Genomic DNA, 18,317 nt, shown 5'->3' on the forward strand with positions numbered 1-18,317 from the left:
TTTCTGCAAAGCAGAACCGCTGAGTGAAAAAGGTCACTTTGGGGCAAAGCCTCTTTTTTTCTTCTACATCTGTTGCCTAAGCACAGAACCACTGCAGCTGAAGGCAATTCCAAAGAACCCCAACAGGAGTCAAGAAGTGTCAACAGACACCAAATGTGCCTGTAAAGAATCAGCTTTAGTAGCAAAGAGAGCTTTGAGTCACAGAATGGTTTGGCTTGGAAGGGACCTTAAGAGTCATTTCCTTCCAAACCCCCAGATGTGGGAAGACACCTTTGTCTGGACCAGGCTGCTCAGAGCTCCATCCAGCCTGGCCCTGGACACTCCCAGGGATGGGACAGACACAGCTTCTCTGGAAAACCTGTTCCAGGGCCTCACCACCTTCACAGGAAAGAACTTCTTGCTAGTATCCAATCTAAACCCAGTCTCTTTCAGTCTGAAACCAATTCCCCCTTGTCCTATCACTCCAGGACACCATAGAGTCTCTCTCCAGTTCTCCTGTCATCTCCCTTCAGGTACTGGAAGGCTGCAATCAGGTGTCCCTGAAACCTTCCCTTTTCTAGGCTGAACAATCCCAACTCTCCTCCCAGCAGAGCTGCTCTTGAGCCATCCCTGTTATCATCCTGGTGCCTTCTCTGCACTCGCTCCAGCAGCTCAGAACTGGAGGCAGCTCTGCAGGGTCTCACATCCCAGGGCACAGAACAATATGAATAAACAAAAGGAAACAGACAATAAACTCCTTCACAGCTGGCACTCACGCCAGCAGCTGCCCGTGCTAGCCGCCTCTCCAGCCTCCCCGGAGACAGGAGGCGCTGAGGGGGCGAGGGCTCTGCGGTGCCGCGGCGTTCCCCGCCGGTCTGCTGCGTGTCCCGGCCGGAGCAGCCCCGCGGAGCTCCTGTTCCCCTGCCCGGGCCCCGGAGCACGGCCTGCCCTCGCCCGGGGCCCGACCCGCAGCGCCCCCGCCCTCGGCCGGCGCTGCCCGGACCCGCTCGGGGCCGGCGGTTCCCCCGGGCGGGCCCCGCGCACATCCGGGCTCCTCCCGCTTCCGCCGCGCGCCAGTTCCGCTTCCTGCGCGGCGGAGCCGGGACGGAGCCGGGACGGAGCCGGTCCCGCAGCCGGGGTGAGCGCCCGCTCCGCGCTGCCAGGGCGGGGGCGGATCGGCGGCCCCGCACAGCCCGGTGGGTGCGCCGGGGGCCGGGGGGAGGCCGGGCCGGGCCGGGGGGCCGGGGGCGGACGGGTGTCGCGGCCGGGCCGGTGCCCCCGCGGGGCGGGAGCGGCTCCGCAGCCCCGCGGCTGCCGCAGCCCCGAGCGGGCGCTCCCGGCCGGGCCGCGCCGCTGCCGGGGCAGCCTCGGCGGGGCAGGGGAGCCCCGCTGGCACCGAGCGGCTGCCGGCCCCGATCCCCGTCCCGCACCTGTCACGGTGCTGTGGGAAGAGCGGCCCGAGCGCTCGGCGGGCACCCGAGGTGGTTTAGGGAGTTCGGGTTCGTGGTGCTTAGCGGAACTCCGAGATGGGGGTGTCTGTGTTCGGAATAGTCCCAGGAAAGGGCTGTAGTGCTGCAATTTAACAGCAGAACTCCAATGCTTTCTCTGACCCGTGGCTTTCCAGCCCATTGGGTCTTGGTGGCCCAAGGGTCTTGTAAAGGCTTTGAAGATGAAATTAACCACAGGAAGCAAAATTAGCTTCAATTCTAAACATTCAGTTCAACACAGCACCCAGCCCCGATGGTGGAACCCTTGGAAATCCCTGTCTTTTTCTGCTCCCAAGCCATTTTCCCATTTTCCTTGATTCGGATCCCTGAGTGTTTTTGGCAGGGAATAAAAGTGTCTTGTTTCCTATAGCATTTGTGTGACAGAGCTGTAGATCTGTAAGGATTGAGGGTTGGTCAGGTGCTCAGCTTTGCAGGGATGATCTTTTCAATTTAGCGCTGGACAGAGACTGCAGAAGTTTTCTGACAGTTCTTGCCCTGTGCATGTCCTTGCAGAATGATTTGAGCTGCATGGTACAGGTAAGGAAAGACAGAATAAACTCTCCTTTCTGACACAGTGTAAGGTTTATGGACAGGAATAATTCATGATAATAACACTGTGTACCAACACCATACAGCCTTAGCCTCAGTAGAATTTCTTAGTGCTTCCAGGACCCCTTTTTCATGAGTCTTTTTCACTGTGTCATGCCAGGTCCCAGTCTGATTTGACAATTTTGGGGAAAAAAATAAATTCCTTTTCCAATGATACAAGTTTTTCTCTTCAATTTGTTTTCAGGACTCTTAGAGGCAATAGAATGGAGGTGAGGTTTGTAGTGTCCTTAGCAAGGAGGTTATACCTAGACTAATTCTCATCTGCTCTGAGCTTGGTGGCTATGCCTGAGCACTTACAGGTTTGTCCCCTACAGCCTTTCCTGTGTAAAAGAGAAAGATTTTTTTCTGAATTTGGGTAATCTCTGAGAATACAAAGCCAGAGAGGAAGAAGGATCAGAGTTTTGGCTTGTGAGATTTTTTAGAATTGCCAGACCTGCATTTCTTGAAGGTTGACAACCCAAGATTTTTTACAGATCTGCTCTCTTTTTAAATATCAGTCATTTGAGGACAGTTTCACCATCAGTGGTGCAGAGGCCTTCTCTGCATCTCCTGACTGTCTGTAGCAGCCTCTTCATACCTTTCTAGCTCCTTGATTCTATTTCTAAGCCCTAACAGAGAAAAACATGTTTTTCCTTTTGCATTAAGCTAAAAAATCTTGTTTTTCTGCTGTGTTTAATGTAGGGATAAACTGTTAAATACAATTTGTATAAACGATGCTGTGTAAATTAAAGATAGTATAATTATGGTTATTTTGTCAGCACTGCAATGAAAGTGCAGTTCTCTGGTTGTAATTGCATTGTGTGGGTGTGTGTTTTGGCTTTGTTTTCAAATTCCTGCTTTGATATTGCTACAGTGAGATGTAACCTGGGGTGTGCATTACTGCAGGTATTGCACAGTGGAAGGGATTAGAGAAATCCAGTGCCAAAAATGGACTGTTGGGCTCAGAACTATTTTTATGGGCTTATATATGCTAGGGATTTCATATTTGCTGTGGTGTTATTACATCTGGAAAGGCACCCATGGCTGGTTTGGTTGCATAAGTGTTGCAGAGGACATTTCTGAGCTTTGCAATGGCTTTTGTGGTGCTGCAGTGCTGTGCTCGAGTGTGCAGTGCACAGGCTGTACCTGCACAGAGCACCCAGCAGATGTGAATGTGACATTGCTAAAAACATCAAAGTGGAACTCAGAGCCCCAGTTTTAACACTGTTCTTTCTCCCTTTGTTTCAGCACTTTCTCAACACATTTATCATCAAACAGCTCTTTGATGTCCAATATAATAAAGAATCAAGAATGCTTTGAGTAGATGTTGTGGTTTGTCTTGTGGAAAGAGTGGTTCTCCTCTTTCTTCCTTACATGATCTTTGTGTTTCCCTCCTGCAGCAGATTTTTCAGGCAGTAACACTGAACATATGCTTCAAGGATGTCTCTCTCTCTCATAATAAAATGGGGTGGACAGGAGTACACAATAACCTCTCTGTCAGAAGAAGACACAGTGTTGGACCTGAAACAGTCCCTGAAGGGCCTCACTGGAGTGTTACCAGAGCGTCAGAAACTGCTGGGGCTTAAAATGAAGGGTAACTCTCCTTATTTTCTGCTCTTGGGGATGTGCCTGAGGTGTTTAAGGACAAACATCCCCTAATGCTAGGCAGGATCTGTGCACTAACAGAGCATCCACTTCCCAGTTGTAGCTCTGGAATGAACATGAATACAGACACTTCCTACATCACTGGATGTTGTTTATTATTAATACATCTATCTGGTCATTTTTTAGTGGTTCACACTGCCCTGTCTTAGGGGGGAGGAGAATTGGGGGGAAAAAAGTAAACCTCATGGGTTGAGATAAGAAGAGTTCAGTGATTGAAAGATAATAAAATATTATATAATACTAATTATTATAATAATAGTAATGAAAAGAGGAGAAAGAGGCATAAAACCCAAGAGAAACCAGTGCCACAATGCAGCTGCTCACCACCCACTGACCAATGCCTATCCAGTCCCTCATTATTCTCAAATCAAACCCAAAACACAGCACTGCAGCAGTTACCAAGAAGAAAATCCACTCAATCCCAGCCAAAACCAAGACACTGCAAGTGGAAGATTATGATAACACAGCTTGGCATAGCTGGTATTTCACAGGGAGCTTATTTCAATTACACGTGGAATATATTGACATTTTTCTGAAATCTTTCCCTCAATTAAAAAAAAATCTGCATTACAGGCAAACCTGCAGATGATGATGTTAAGCTTGGAGCCCTCAAGTTGAAACCAAATACTAAGATAATGATGATGGGCACTCGTGAAGAGAGTTTGGTAAATAATTTGCTTGTTTATTAGCTTAAACAGGAAAAAATGCTTCGTGTCTCCTAATTGTGATTTTAAATTTTGACTATTCTAGTCATCATTTTAAAAAAGATAGTACAATAGATTTCTGTTGGCATTTTTTTATGTAAAGTAAACTTTGCTGCAGAACTCTCAGAGCAGTGTACTCATGAAACTCCTGTGGTGTTCTGCACTTGAAGTACAAACCTATAGTTGTGATACTCACTGACTTTTTAAATCTACCATCAATATACTTTAGTAATTTTTTCCACTAGTAAAATGAAACCACTTTGGTTAAATGGTATTCCTGCCCTGCAATGTGCAGTAACAGAAACTTGATACCCATTGTTATTTTCCCTCTCTGATCCTTGTTATCTTTTATTATTTTTATTCCTCTAGGAAGATGTTCTTGGGCCGCCTCCAGATAACGATGATGTGGTCAATGACTTTGATATTGAAGAGGAAGTTGTGGAAGTAGAAAATAGGTTAGGAGTTCAAGCTGTTAAAACAGTTTGTTATTGACTGTAGAGTGTACATTTTAATTAACTGTAACTCTTTGCACTGTTACATCAGGGAAGAAAATCTACTAAAAATCTCCCGTAGAGTTAAAGAATACAAAGTGGAAATTCTGAATCCTCCTAGAGAAGGAAAAAAGCTGCTGGTGCTAGATGTTGATTATACACTGTTTGGTGAGTTTTTATGCAATTTGTGTGTTTTGTTTGTTTAAGAGCTTGATTTATTTGCCAGATCAGGTTTCTTGATTTTTGCTTTGCTGTGTTATACAATGTAACTTCTGCTTTGTATGATTTTGTGGTCTTTTGTTCACATTTTTAAAAGTATTTTAAAACGTTGCATGTTGTTGATTTTAGTGCAGCAGCTATTTAATTGCTGCAAAAAGACATAAAAAAGCAGCAATTTAGTTTTCTGTCCTGATAGTCTTTCCCTTGATAACTTGTATCTTGACCATCACAGTAACTTGGCAAGATACTGTAAAATAATGATCTCATTCTGTACGTGATTGATTCTACTTCTAGGGGGTGTGGGAGAACAGCTTCAAATTTTATTTACATATCATTACTAAACATTCACAAAAACACGCTTTTCTTGAAAATTCTGCCAAGCTGGTTCTTTTTTTTTTGAAAGCCAGAATTTTCCTTCTGGCTTAACTTTCTGGTTTCTAGGTGTGCCATGGCAGCATGACTGTGAGCAATAAATAATACCTTCCCTTTTCCTTAGCTTTCCTTTTTGATGACATTTGTTTCCAATCTGACATCAAAATTCAGCCTATTTCTAAGTTTAAAATTTTTATTGAGCGGTCTTCTGCTGGCAGATTTTGCAGCAGTTTTGGAACTGAAGCAGGAACGTTTGCATCTCTGAAATGAGCTTGATATATGTTCACACAATCAACTGGACTAGGTTTGAAGGAATCTGTTTCATATCTGGCCAGTTACTAATTTGTTAAGAGCACAGATGATTTACCCTGACTCTTCAAAGAGATTCATACTCAGAGATCTCTTGATTTAATTATTGCTAAGCCCTCAAGTCGCTGTGAGACCAACAGATAAATATTCCCTCTGCTTTGTCCTTCCACCTTTAAAATGGGAATGGGAGTTTGATACCAAATCATTCATGACCTTAAAATGCTTCAATGCTCCCCTCATGAAACTCTTGGAGTCTCTGGATAGAAAGGAAAATCAGACTGGACTTTAATAACTAATACTTTAATAACTAATACTTTAATATTGAATTGCTTATCTCTTATATTCTGTTTAGACCACAGGTCATGTGCTGAAACTGGGGTAGAGCTGATGAGGCCGTACCTTCATGAATTCCTGACTTCTGCATATGAGGACTATGATATTGTAATTTGGTGTAAGTATTATACTCTATGCCTAAGAATTTATTGTAAATTGTCATCCAGAGCAGAGACTCCAGGTGGGAGGTTTTTATATTGCTTTTTAGTGTGAGTCACAAGATCTGAAATGATACAGAAACATTTGGCTGTAATTTGCACAACTTTTAGAGATACTTTAGAAAAATACCAATTCTTATGTGAAAAAGCCCCACATACTGCTCACAAGAATGGGTTTAGTCACAGAGTAAAGCTCAGCATCACTTTACTGACTGTTACTTTGTACAAAGAAACAGAACTGTAGAATCAACATTAGAATACTGATAGTGATTTTACAAATAATCTCAACTCTCCTGTCTGCAGGGATGGTTGATTGATCCTTTGCCTTTGCATTCTAGTTCAATTCCTGTCCAACAGCTGGAGAGCAGACTTTAGCCAGTGCAGGGTTCAAACCATATTAAAATTGTGTTACAAAATTCCATTTTCATAGTCTTGAACAATGTTTCTCCATATTCTTAGATCAGCAGGCAGTTTGATACTTTGTTCTTTCCAGATTTTATGTATTCCTGACATTGCTTCCAGGAGGAAATCCTGCACAGGCAGTGAGGTTCCTCAAACCAGGTCTATCCCTGGTCTTACAGGCTGTGGTTCAGTCACAGCTGATCTAGAAAATGGTTTAAATATTTGCAGTGCTTCATGTAGTTGTTCATTTGAAAAGTAAGCTTTTCCAAACAAAAATAGACTTCCCTGATAAAAGACTTTCTTTAAGACTTTAAAAGCTGCAACAAAAGTGGATCTTTCTAAAATTAAATTTTGTGTAAAACTTTGACAAGTGAACAAGTTCTTAGCTTATTTCTTTTTTTGGCCTGCCAATGACTTATTTTGATAAAACATTATTTCTGTTTTCTCCCTTTTATTTCAGCTGCTACTAATATGAAGTGGATTGAAGCCAAAATGAAAGTAAGTTGCTCTGAAAACATCTGATTTGTTTCTGGTCTGGGTAACCCTTCACCCTTGAGTTGTGCTCATTCTCAGCATTGTAGAGCAGGTTAGAAACAGAGAAGGTTGTATGAATCATAACCTAAGTTGTTTCAATTTCCATAGTCACTTGAAATTATCTTTATCACAAAACTAGATTGAATCTAATTTTAGAATTCCACACAAACTATCAGCAGTAGGTGTTAAATTTAGCAGAACTAAACAGAAGTCAGTACCAGCTGAAACTTGGATTTGTCACGCAGCCCTGCACAGTTGCTTTCATCTTACCTCTAATTATAGAGCTCCAGTCTTTAAATGTGATTTTTTTTAAAGGAACAGACAGATGTGACATGCTGGAGTAGGTTATCAAGAGGAAACTCTTCTCATATTTATCTTTACCTCTTACAGCTGAGGGTTCTGTTGCTTCCTCTGCCTTATTAAACATCCCATAAGAGCTCCTTCACTTTCTGGTTTCTTCCCTTCTGGAATCAGGCAGGAAGCCAGTTTTGAACAGCTGACCTCATGGTAAACATATTTACAGTCAGGCTTAGCTGTAAATCTAATGAGCTTACTAAGAATTGCTGTGTGTTTGGTTGGTGGGTTAGGGGTTTTTTATGTTTATAAATCAAAAGTTATTTCCATTCCAGGAAAAACCTTTCCAAATTTAAGCTTTTACTACAAACTATTTTTTCAGGTTTTCACAGAGCAAAACACATTTTTCCAGCGTTCTCTTCCTCAAAATAATTAATTGCCACTATCTTTTCTAATAAAAAATGCCTCTTAGAAATGAGACTCTTTAGTCAGAACTGTGGAGTTGGTGCAAGTAAAATCAGTGCTCAGCCTTGCAAGCATTGCATTCTTGTGTCACATATTTGTACTGTGTTGTCACAGTAGTGCTAGGACTCAATCTTGTGGAAAACCATTGTTCAAAACTGGGTTCTTTCCCCAGCACTGGTCACCTTTCTGCATTTCCAGGTTGCTTTTCCAACCTCCTCCTGGACCCTGATCCATTGAGATTCCTGCCACTAGATGCCACTTTCTGTTTCTCCTTAACTGATGGCACCAGGGGTGCTCCCCTCCCAGAGTTTCACTCTTGGTCAGGGAGCTGTGATTTCAGCAATAGAAAGTTAAAGTTTCTGGTTTAAAGTACAAAGCAGGAACGGCATTTAAAAGAAGGGAGCATCAGACAAGCAAATTTAATCTCTGTTACCACCCTTTTATGCCTGAAATTCAAACATTCTAGAACAGCTGGTTCTGTCAGTGTAACAGGATACTGACCCAGGGAGGTAGAGCATTTCATTTGCAAGATTGCATTTTTAAATAAAAGCAAATCAGGTAAGTGTGGCTGGATAGTTGCAGAAGAGCTGCTGCAGTGGGTATTTTCTCCCTGTTACACAGGTTTGCATATTGCTGCTGTTTCACACATCAGACATTGTCAGCAGTATCTGTGTTGTACCTTGTCAGCAGATTTTACTGGTACTTTTCAGCTTTGGAAAGGATTTGAAATGGAAATGATGCTCCCTCATCTAGTCTTAAGTTTTTTATTTCTAAAAAGGTTGTTTTACTTACAGTATTTCAGGAGTTACCAAATCTTAAAAGTGCAAATTGACGCTAACACTGGCTATCTTGGACATATGCAGGAGGGAACAGTGACACTGAGATGTTCCTGGGTATTCCATCTTGGATTAGGCTGTAATTTGTGCAAATCACTGAGAGGAACAAAGAGCAGCCAGAACATAATTCCTGTAAAGTTAAGTTGAGGTGTGGAGAACTTGTGAGAGGTTGTGCATGAAGGTTTGAGCAAACCCTCTCTGTATTTTGCCTTCTCTGCAAAGTTGCTTTGATTTTCTGCCAGCATCAGCTGTTAAGTTCCTGATATTAAACACTAAAAATAAATCCCTGTGTGCACTTTTATGATCCTCATTATGTAACAAATGCAAATTTCCCAGGTATCTATTTTTAGTGTGTCTCTGATAAACCTCCTCAGCTCACCCCGTGACAAACAATGTACTATAATCGTGGTTCCAGTTGTTGAGCAGTAAAACTGTCATAATTAGAAGCTTTAATCATAAATCTTTGTGATGCAGGAGCTTGGGGTGAGTACCAATGCAAACTACAAGATCACTTTCATGCTGGACAGTGCTGCCATGATAACAGTGCACACTCCTCGGAGAGGACTAATAGATGTAAGTAACAATTTTTATCCTAATCTTTTTCTGGCATTTTATCACACCCCTTTAAAATACTCAACAAAAAAAGTTGTTCAGGAGTTTTCATGCAATAAAACTGCAAGAATCTTGGAACCACAGATTTTTTTCTACTGGAAGTCTCTATTAATGTTTTGAATGGTATCTTTAGATGTCACAGCTTTCAAATCAAACAGCAGCTAACTGTTGCAAGAAAACTTAGTGCCAAAAGAAAGGTTTTCCTTAGTGGAGGGTATTTATGTTATATTATTTCACATCTTCCTTTGTTAAAGCCAACTACCTGCTAATGGTAAAGCAAAAGAGTACAAGTGTTCATTCAAGTTAGGACTCAGGTTCCTATAGATGGCATTTTCATCTCCTGCACGTGATCTGATTTACCTCAGATACCTTGTGTTGTGTTGTGTTTGCAGGTGAAGCCTCTTGGTGTTATCTGGGGAAAGTTTTCAGAATATTACAGCAAAAAAAATACTATTATGTTTGATGATATTGGCCGAAACTTCCTGATGAACCCACAGAATGGACTCAAGGTAATGGAAACTGGAATTTTCATTTACTGCTACTTTTTCTTGATACTTCAAGTGTTACTTTCTCCTGCTTCTTTGCTGCAGCATAAAGAAAGACTATTTTTAACTAGCAAAGATGCATGTTTTGTTAAACCTGTTAATTCACAGTGCCATTTGTCTGGCTTATTATTTCCCTAATAACAGTATTAAATAAACCTTGTGTCACTACTAAGTGATTAATAGATAACCAAAATCAATGAAATTCTTATTTCTGCCTATGTTATACCTGCAAGCTGTAATCAAGCTGGGCATTACTGACAGGCACCATTGAAAAGGTGATGTTAATCTCCAGAGTGGTCAGATTCAAAAATAAGTCAAATAACAAATGGCTTCACTTCATGACAATATGACAGGGTAATCACAAGTATTCTATATGAGAAATAATTAGTACCTTGAGCCATTTTGACTATAGAACAGCAAATATTTCATTTTATACAACTGTCAGCCAGTGTGTGCTCTTTTATTACTGCTGGTTCTGAATAAGAGTGGAGCTTAAATTTCTACATACATCTGATAGTAGAGCAGTGTTAGCAGTAAAACAACTTGCATAAATCTCTCTAAAAAAGAAAAAGATATTTTCAAATGCAGAAGTTCAAGATGGTATCTTTTTGAAAGTATCCACAATGTGGAGGAGAGCAGTTGATGAGATCTAACAAGATTGTCTTAACTGGAAGGAGAATCAGGAATAGCAAAGATCTTGCTGGAAGGGGATTATCCAGAGGTCCCTCTAGCTCAGATTGGAAAAATACTTGTCAAAGTTTTGTTAACAGTTGCAGACAAGAGCACTGAATCACTAAAACAAGGCCCAGGTATAATGTATTCCAAGCTTTGATTTTGATATCTCATTTCACAACAGCTCTGGTTCTAGTCAAAGGCTTTTGCTGAAAAAAAGCATCTGGTTCCAATGATACCACACAACTCACAATGCTGAGCTGAAAACCCTCCTGCAAAAATCTGTGAAATCAATTAGAAAATGTGGCATTCCAGATCATTTCAGTCTATCTTGTGGGGGGGAGGCTTGAAGAAGTGCAAGAGGAAAGAATTTTTTTCTGATTGGTGCAAGGTAAAAACCCCTCAGTCCAGTTTGCATGAACAGGACAAATTGGATCTGCCCACTGCTTGAAAAGGTTTTTTCCTCTTACCTGTGAAAAGTTATAACTTGTCATAGTACTGAAGATATATTTCAGTCAGATGGTAAATGATAGAGAATCTAAAGCATTTTTTCTTTCTGTGAGCAAATGGTTATACCCAGTTTCTCTCTTTTCTATAGATAAGGCCTTTTATGAAAGCACATTTAAATCGGGATAAAGACAAGGAGCTTCTAAAGCTCACCCAATACCTCAAAGAAATAGCAAAACTAGATGACTTTTTGGAGCTGAATCACAAACATTGGGAAAGGTAAGAAAAAAGGCAAAATTCTTGTTTCCTTTTGTCCCTGACCCCAGTGTTTTGCTTGAGGTTATCTCTACAAAGACCAGAAACAATGGAACTGATGAACTTTATAACCTACAGTTATAAAGGTCCTTTAGTTTGAGGAGAATTTTAATAGGGCTGTAGTGTTGGGATAGCTTCCCTAAAATGATAAGATTTTGACAGAATGCATCTGTGTTTTCCTACTTCTCCAGTATTCAGTACTGCCAATTATGCATCCTGAAAGGAAAAGAATTTTTGAAGGAACATGGTCCCTGGAAACCTCTTTCTTTCCACCCCAGCAAAGTTAGACTGTGGGTTCAGATCCCAAATCGTTTGTTTTAGGGCAGCTTTTCTAGAAGTTCCTTGAAAGCTTTGTGGTGTTAGTGTAGTTCTTAGGCACATCCAGGTTGAGTGGTATTGCAGGATTCATCAGCTCCAAGTAACTGTCTTACAAACAAAAACAAACTTGGAGTTTTCCAAGTGCTCAGGGCACCAGTTAACATCCTAATTCTTGCTAGAAAGTGATTAACTGAAGGGCTTCAGCAAAATTATTCTTTGTTTTATGCAACAGCCAGAGGCTTCAATGCATGTGAAGAAAAACTGTTGGAAAATCACTCCTTTGGTGTTTAAAAAATGGAGCCTTACAGGCTTGATACAATTTTTTCTTTTCTGAGTAGAACAGAAAGTGAAACGTTAAACCTTAAAAGCAGTGAAATTCACTGGATATTTCACACTGTCAGTGAAATTGGTTGGATTCTTTCTCTTAGAGTATTTGCAAAGCCTTTCTCACACCACAGAGGCAGATTGCTCCAGCTCTGGTGCCAAGAGAGCTGTGAGATCAGAATACAGAAAGCAGTTCAGAGTCACTCAGCTTCTCCAGAGAAGCTGCTGGAGGGCTGTTCCTTTCAGGTTATGCTGCATCAGTTCATTAAAGTCCTGAATTTATTTGAAGGAGTGCCATTACTAATGGATGTAAAAGCCACTTCTCCAACTGATGTAATTTTCCATCCTCTTAGAATGAAACAGGTTTCCATTTCCTTCCTCCCTTTTGTTTAAAAAGCCTGATAGTGTCTAACTAGAACATGACTTTGAATTACCGCAAGATAACCTATCATGGAATTGAAATTAAATAAAAATCATAAGTGCTATTGATTGATTGCATTTCTCATTTTTGGTTATCGGTAGGAGGATTGCTGGTGAGAAAAGAAAGCAAAGTCATACTTTGATCTTAAGATCTCAGCTATATTTGTGACCACCTCTCACTTGGTGAAAAACTCTACTTTTGTTTCTTTCAGGTATCTTTCAAAGAAGCAAGGACAGTAACACTAATAAAACTGTGTGGCACTGAATTGAAGGGAACATCACTAAGATCATTGGACTTTTCCTTGCTTTTGTGCTAGAGTATAATAGTGCTGGACACTGGACCCAATGCCAGAACGACTGCTAAACTTGGTCTTCCAGCTGGTTGGTTGTGGGTTTTTTAAAAGATCACAGCAATAAGCTCAAAGTGGGAGAAACAAGTCAGTTGCTTTTTCTTGCATTCAGTTCTGGTGTTACTTCTCAAAATACTTTCCTCTCCTTTGCTGCTGAAGTATAACCATAACCATCAAAGACCAAAACCATTCTGAGACTAGAAAAAAAAAATATTTAGACCAAAAATGTTGATTAAAAAGCCAACCTTGGCAGTGTATGAATTGTATAAGTCCTCTATTCCCTCCATCTTTAGAAACAGTCTCCCTCTCCCATTCCAGTATTTAAGTCTATAAATTACAAGTTGTCTAAGTTTGGTATGTATTAGTATGTCAGTGTTTCTCTGTGCAAGACAGTAAGATGGGAAAGTACCACCTGTGTGGCCAGTTTACCCCAGTATGTGAACTTGTACTATAAAGCAGTGTTTACTGGAAAACAAAAGATTGAAGTTTGGGGGAGAGAAACCCACTGTTATTTGATCAGTGAAAAGCAGTCTGCCTGAAAAATCCCCATATCTCAGATAAAGGGTTTAAACCTCAGATGGGAAAGTCACATTCCTAACAAAGCATGAACAAAACCCTTGTTCTCTTCTAGCTAAATCTTGTCAAAGTGCAAACACTGTGTTTAAATACAATATTCAGCCATACTGTTCTTAAAATATCATTTACTTGCGCTGCTTATGCCTGCACTATAGAAGTGTGATGTGACTGCTGTTTGGCATTTCCAACACTTGTGCATTATGCAGTTCATGGATTTGAAAGAAGACTGACCCTTTCAAATAAAAAATGGTATATATTGTTCTTAAGGAACTATAGCAGTTGTGTAAATAATAAATACCTTTTTCATACTTTGTGTCCTGTGCTGCCTTCAGGATTTAGCTTGCATAACAGAGGAACCATCAATATTATTAATTTGGGGGGGATTGGAGGATTTGTTTGGATTTCAGAGACTCTGGGTTTGCATCAGGAGTTGAATAAGAGCCTGGTTTGTACCTCTGTGGATTAGGGACGTGGTGCAGCACCAGGCTGGCCAGGAAAGGAGCCCTGACAGCTCATGTCAGGCTGTCAGGACAGCAGGCACAGATGAGCTGCTGGGCTGAGCACGCAAGGCTCCAGCTCAGTGACCTGTCAGAAAACATCCAGGTCCTTGTTCAGAGCTCTGTGTGCTTTAGTGCCAGCCCCAGGTGCCTTTGACAGAGCAAACCAGAAACCTGGTGCATAAAAGTGGTGCTTTAGGTAAGGATGGAGGGTGAAGAGCTGCAGATTTGTCTCCTAGAGCTGATTTCTGATCAAGGAGCTGCCTGAGCCCTGTACAGACAGCACAGGGAGAATCCCTGAGCTTACACCAGTGGTCCTTGCCTGGAAAAGCTGCAGCAGCAGAGATCTTGGGATGTGGGACTGGGGTATGGTGCACTGGAATTCCTTTGACTTTCAACAGTGGAAAGAAGTCAAGGCATTGCAATTAAATCATCTGTGGAGTCTGTGCTGGGCAGAGAGAGAAAACCAAACCAAGGGAATGTATTTAAACATGTGCCTGCATTTTTTTCCTCAAAGTTGGCCTGCAAACAGAAGGTTACAGTGCAAGAGCAATACTCATTTCTTTTGCTTTATACAAGCAAAGTTTAAAAAAATCAATCTTGATTTTATTTCAGTAACATGGGGGTTTTGTCCCAGAATTTTAGAGCATTCACTGATCTGAAGGTGATGTGCACTCATCTTTCAAATATTTTATAAGCTGAGCTGGAACATGCAAGTGTGATCTCAAAGTGACTGTAACACAGAGCTCTTGCTGACAAGTTATGTCTTTTATGACTAATATATTTCCCCTTACTATATTTTCTGTTTGGGGACTAGTCTTGCAGTTTGATTTGGTTATCTTCTAAAAATGCTGCTGGGATTTGCTTGGCTGAGATTTTTAAAATCGTGAAGCTGTGGATAAGGCAAGCACAAACCTGATGTTCAAATGACTACAAGAGTCAGGGGGCACCGATGGGAGAGTGGCTTAAAATGGTAAAAGCAGCAGGAATAAATCTGGATTTTGTTGCTATGGTTGGTTGTGGAGGCAGGTGGCATCAGCAGGTTCAAAAAAGAGTTCAGCACCTTCATAGAAAAGTCCACAGGCAGAAGCTAAAGGGAACAGCACTAAAGGGAATAGGAAGGGCTATTATAGCCTGCAATAAAAGAATTGGAGGTGCTCAGGAAGATGGGAGTGGGTCACACAGAGCAGCTCCTGCCTGCTCTGGGCTGTACCTGCAATGTGGCTGTGCCAAACTCCACAGTACCTGCAGGGATAAATGGGTAGTTTAGCCCCACAACAATGTATTTATTGCTCATAAATGCAAAGGAAAACACCTGTGCTGATTTTTTGTTTCTCCAATAGGGAAGGCAGTTTTTACCTACTTGTATTTCCAAAATTTAGTTAAGCCGGGAGAATAACTATGGACAGCAAAGTTTAAAGGTTTATTCCCTGCTAACATTTACTTTCCTTTTAGATGCTATTGAGGTGCCTGATAAGTATTTGATTAATGGCTTTCACTATCTCTATTAAAAGAAACAGTATTAAAGTATAATTAAGGAGAGAGAGCGTACAACTTAATTACAGAGCTCATAATTTACCATTCTGCAAAACTCTGGAGAAGCATTAAACGGAGTCTGAACTATTCCAAATATTTTCATGTGTCTCAGACTCCCAGTACACGTCAAACATTTTGTATGTTGTTCGGTCTGATTATTCAGACCAGAAGAGACAGTCCATTTCAAAATGAAGTTATTTCAGTAAGCCCTGGATATCTGACAACTCCAATGCCTCTCTGTGGCATGAATGCTCATCACAGGAGGTGCATGGAATGACAGCTGAAGCCAGGAACTTAACTGCAAATTCAGCCCCACAAATCCTGCTGCATGACTGTGAAATCTACAGCTACTTGCCAATTTTTATTCCTGACTTGACATTCAACTGACAGCAAGTAGATGCCAAAGGGTTTAAGACAATTTTCCACTCTGTCTGTTCAGATGTATTTAAGGCTGATGTGAGAAGTGCTGAATACTGGCTCACAATTAGACAAAGGCCAGGTAAAAACTGTATTTCAGAGGGTAAAGAAAAGCACACAGTTTCCCCCATTCATTAAAGCTGCTTAAAACAAGAAATGCTGGATGAAGAGGCAGAACCCTTGGACATTTCACTGTTGTCACCTCAGCAGTTGTGGCAGGTACTGGTGGATTTTAGCAACAGCTGCACACAGCCAAGGGTGCTGATGGATGCTTTGGCTGAGGGGGATTCACAGAGAAAAAATTCAGTGAAAAGAAAATGCTGAGGAAGAGAATAACAGCAGTAGATGATAAAATTCTGCTCTATCCTGGAGAAGACAAGGGACATCTTGCAGGCATTACAACTTTCCTGTGTGAGCAATATTGGCAATATCTTGTTAGCAGGGACTGGTGCTGATATCTGTGCTTTGAGTGGCCTCTGCAGCAGCCAGGACATGCTTCAGATACAGCAGCCCCAAAGACTCAACAAGAACTGCCTGGTGATGGCAGGTGAACAGCTCTGGTTAGGTTTTCCTAAAAATGCTGAAAAACAGCTCTGAGGGCTCACAATGCCAAGCTTTTACTCTCCTGCCTTTATCTGCTGCACCACACCACTTTAGACATGTATTTCCCAGCCCATCTCTATCATCCCCCATTGTCCTTTGGATCACTGATAATCACACAAGGCCTCAATCTCATTCATGCATCAGCCCTTTTCTGATGGTGTTTTATAATAGAGAACTTCAAAATGAACTATTTATATACTGATGAGCTTCCTCATACAGCCCTGAGCTTCATTATTTATGCTTATTTAGGAAGTTTGCTCATCTCTGGAGCTCCTTTGATGCTGCTCTGAGCACTTGGATGCTCATTTAGCTCTCAGGAGTCCGTGCCCAGCTTGGCCTGTGTCCTTGCCACACACAATGCCATGCCATTAATTTCTGTGTCTCTCCTGGCAAATGGTTTTCCCACCAATTCATTTTCTGTTCAGAATGGGTACAAGTCAAAGGGAGATTGTTCTCAAATTGCATAATGCTCAGAGCACTATGGCTGGGGTGCTGGGCACAGTAGAAAGTGCATCATTAACACCCCCTGAAAGTTTTTGTTGTGTTGGTTTTTATTCCTTTAAACTGCCTGGCTGGAATTCCACACCCACTCTGCTCACACCCCACCATTTGTAAAGGTGTTTATATATTAGAAAAGAGCAGCTTTTATCATTTATCACAGCAGGGGCCAGGTTTGGCTGCAGCTCCTGCATGGAAGGGGACTGGGTGACCTGGAGCAGGTCACTGCTGCTGGGTGATGTCCCCTCCTCCCCCTGCAGCACCCCAGAAGTCTTTGACCTTGCTGTTTTGAAACACTAAGATTGCATCAGATTTTTAGTGCTAAATATCTGTGGCGTTCAAGCATTTGGTATTCAACAGTGGCAGCCTTGTTCTTCTCAAGAGCACACAATTAGTGCTGCTCTTGAGAGGAAAGCAAGTCAAACTCAGGAGCAGAGCATTAAAAAGAAGTCAGAGTTTACTATAAACTCCTGAGTTAATTCTCTCAGCCTTCAGATCTGATTGGGCTTTTCCTCTCCAGCCTGTTCTGCTTGCTGCAAGATCAGCCCCTGGATTTTGAGTTGGATCTGTCACACAGAGCACAGAGAGCAAGACCAGACAGCTGGGCATGAATGACGGTTCACAGCCTGGTCAATAAACTTGTTTAAATTGTTTCACATTGCAGGAAAATGGTCACAGATGGATAAAAAATGGGTGTCAGTGCTGAGCTCGTTCAAGAGCTCTGCTTCTGAGCATGTTCTTACAGTAAAACTGTGGGCAAAATGATCCTTTCCAGCTTTTTTTCCAATGCTCTATGATTTTTTTTTTCCCTCATTAAAAGTTTCTTGGAGTGGGTGTGTTGAATCTTTGAGTCTCTGTTTGCCCAATGGGCTCCTCTCCATGGCAGGCACTGTGCTGTGGCATGGGAGTGACCCAGGGGCTGCAGGAGCTTTGGCCATGGTGGATCAGCTTCAAGCCAAGAGCTCCGCTGGGGAACACCCAAATTCACCCCTCAGGTGTTTCCCACCCCCACTTTGGGTCACACTCAAAAAACAAATGGTGGCACACTAAGGATATTGTAAATTTAACAAATTCTAGTAAAACTTTCTAAGACATCCTGGTGCCTAGGGCAAGATGAGGTAGCTGTAGAATTCTATTTTGCAAAACTTACGATTGTTTATCCAATTTTCTATATTCAGTTCACATTTCATGACATACAGGGGTGTATGTGACATTTGTGAGCAGTGAAAGCTGCAGCATTTTAGTGGAGGAGCATGAGCAGAATTTCAAGCAGACACTTAAACTGCAACTGATGCACTTTTGGGTCCCTCTGCTGTCCTAATGATGGATATTTCTTGAATCAGGACCAAAA

At 41.7% G+C, this 18,317-nt stretch overlaps 1 protein-coding gene across 3 annotated transcripts; it reads left to right on the forward strand.

Moving 5' to 3' along the window:
- Positions 1-1,084: 1,084 nt before the first annotated feature.
- Positions 1,085-13,723, forward strand: UBLCP1 (ubiquitin like domain containing CTD phosphatase 1). Of its 3 annotated transcripts, none has more exons than XM_059483780.1 (11): positions 1,085-1,175; positions 3,455-3,648; positions 4,293-4,384; positions 4,793-4,878; positions 4,967-5,082; positions 6,167-6,265; positions 7,168-7,205; positions 9,311-9,409; positions 9,841-9,957; positions 11,264-11,391; positions 12,702-13,723. In XM_059483780.1, exons 2-11 carry the CDS (start codon positions 3,495-3,497, stop codon positions 12,727-12,729), a joined length of 957 nt encoding a protein of 318 aa, XP_059339763.1. In that variant the 5' UTR covers positions 1,085-1,175; positions 3,455-3,494; the 3' UTR covers positions 12,730-13,723. The 3 variants fall into 3 exon arrangements, with proteins under 3 accessions (XP_059339763.1, XP_059339764.1, XP_059339765.1); XM_059483781.1 differs by having other exon boundaries at positions 3,458-3,648; XM_059483782.1 differs by having other exon boundaries at positions 1,091-1,117.
- Positions 13,724-18,317: the final 4,594 nt, after the last annotated feature.

The sequence above is a fragment of the Ammospiza nelsoni genome, chromosome 16, assembly GCF_027579445.1.
Source record: "Ammospiza nelsoni isolate bAmmNel1 chromosome 16, bAmmNel1.pri, whole genome shotgun sequence".
In the NCBI taxonomy this organism is placed as follows: Eukaryota; Metazoa; Chordata; class Aves; order Passeriformes; family Passerellidae; genus Ammospiza; species Ammospiza nelsoni.

Coding starts and splice junctions, on each gene's coding strand:
- UBLCP1 (XM_059483780.1), top strand. CDS start 3,495: ATGTCTCTCTCTCTCATAATAAAATGGGGTGGACAGGAGTACACAATA. Junction 4,879..4,966: donor GTTGTGGAAGTAGAAAATAG/GTTAGGAGTTCA, acceptor CTGTTACATCAG/GGAAGAAAATCTACTAAAAA. Junction 9,958..11,263: donor ACCCACAGAATGGACTCAAG/GTAATGGAAACT, acceptor TCTTTTCTATAG/ATAAGGCCTTTTATGAAAGC.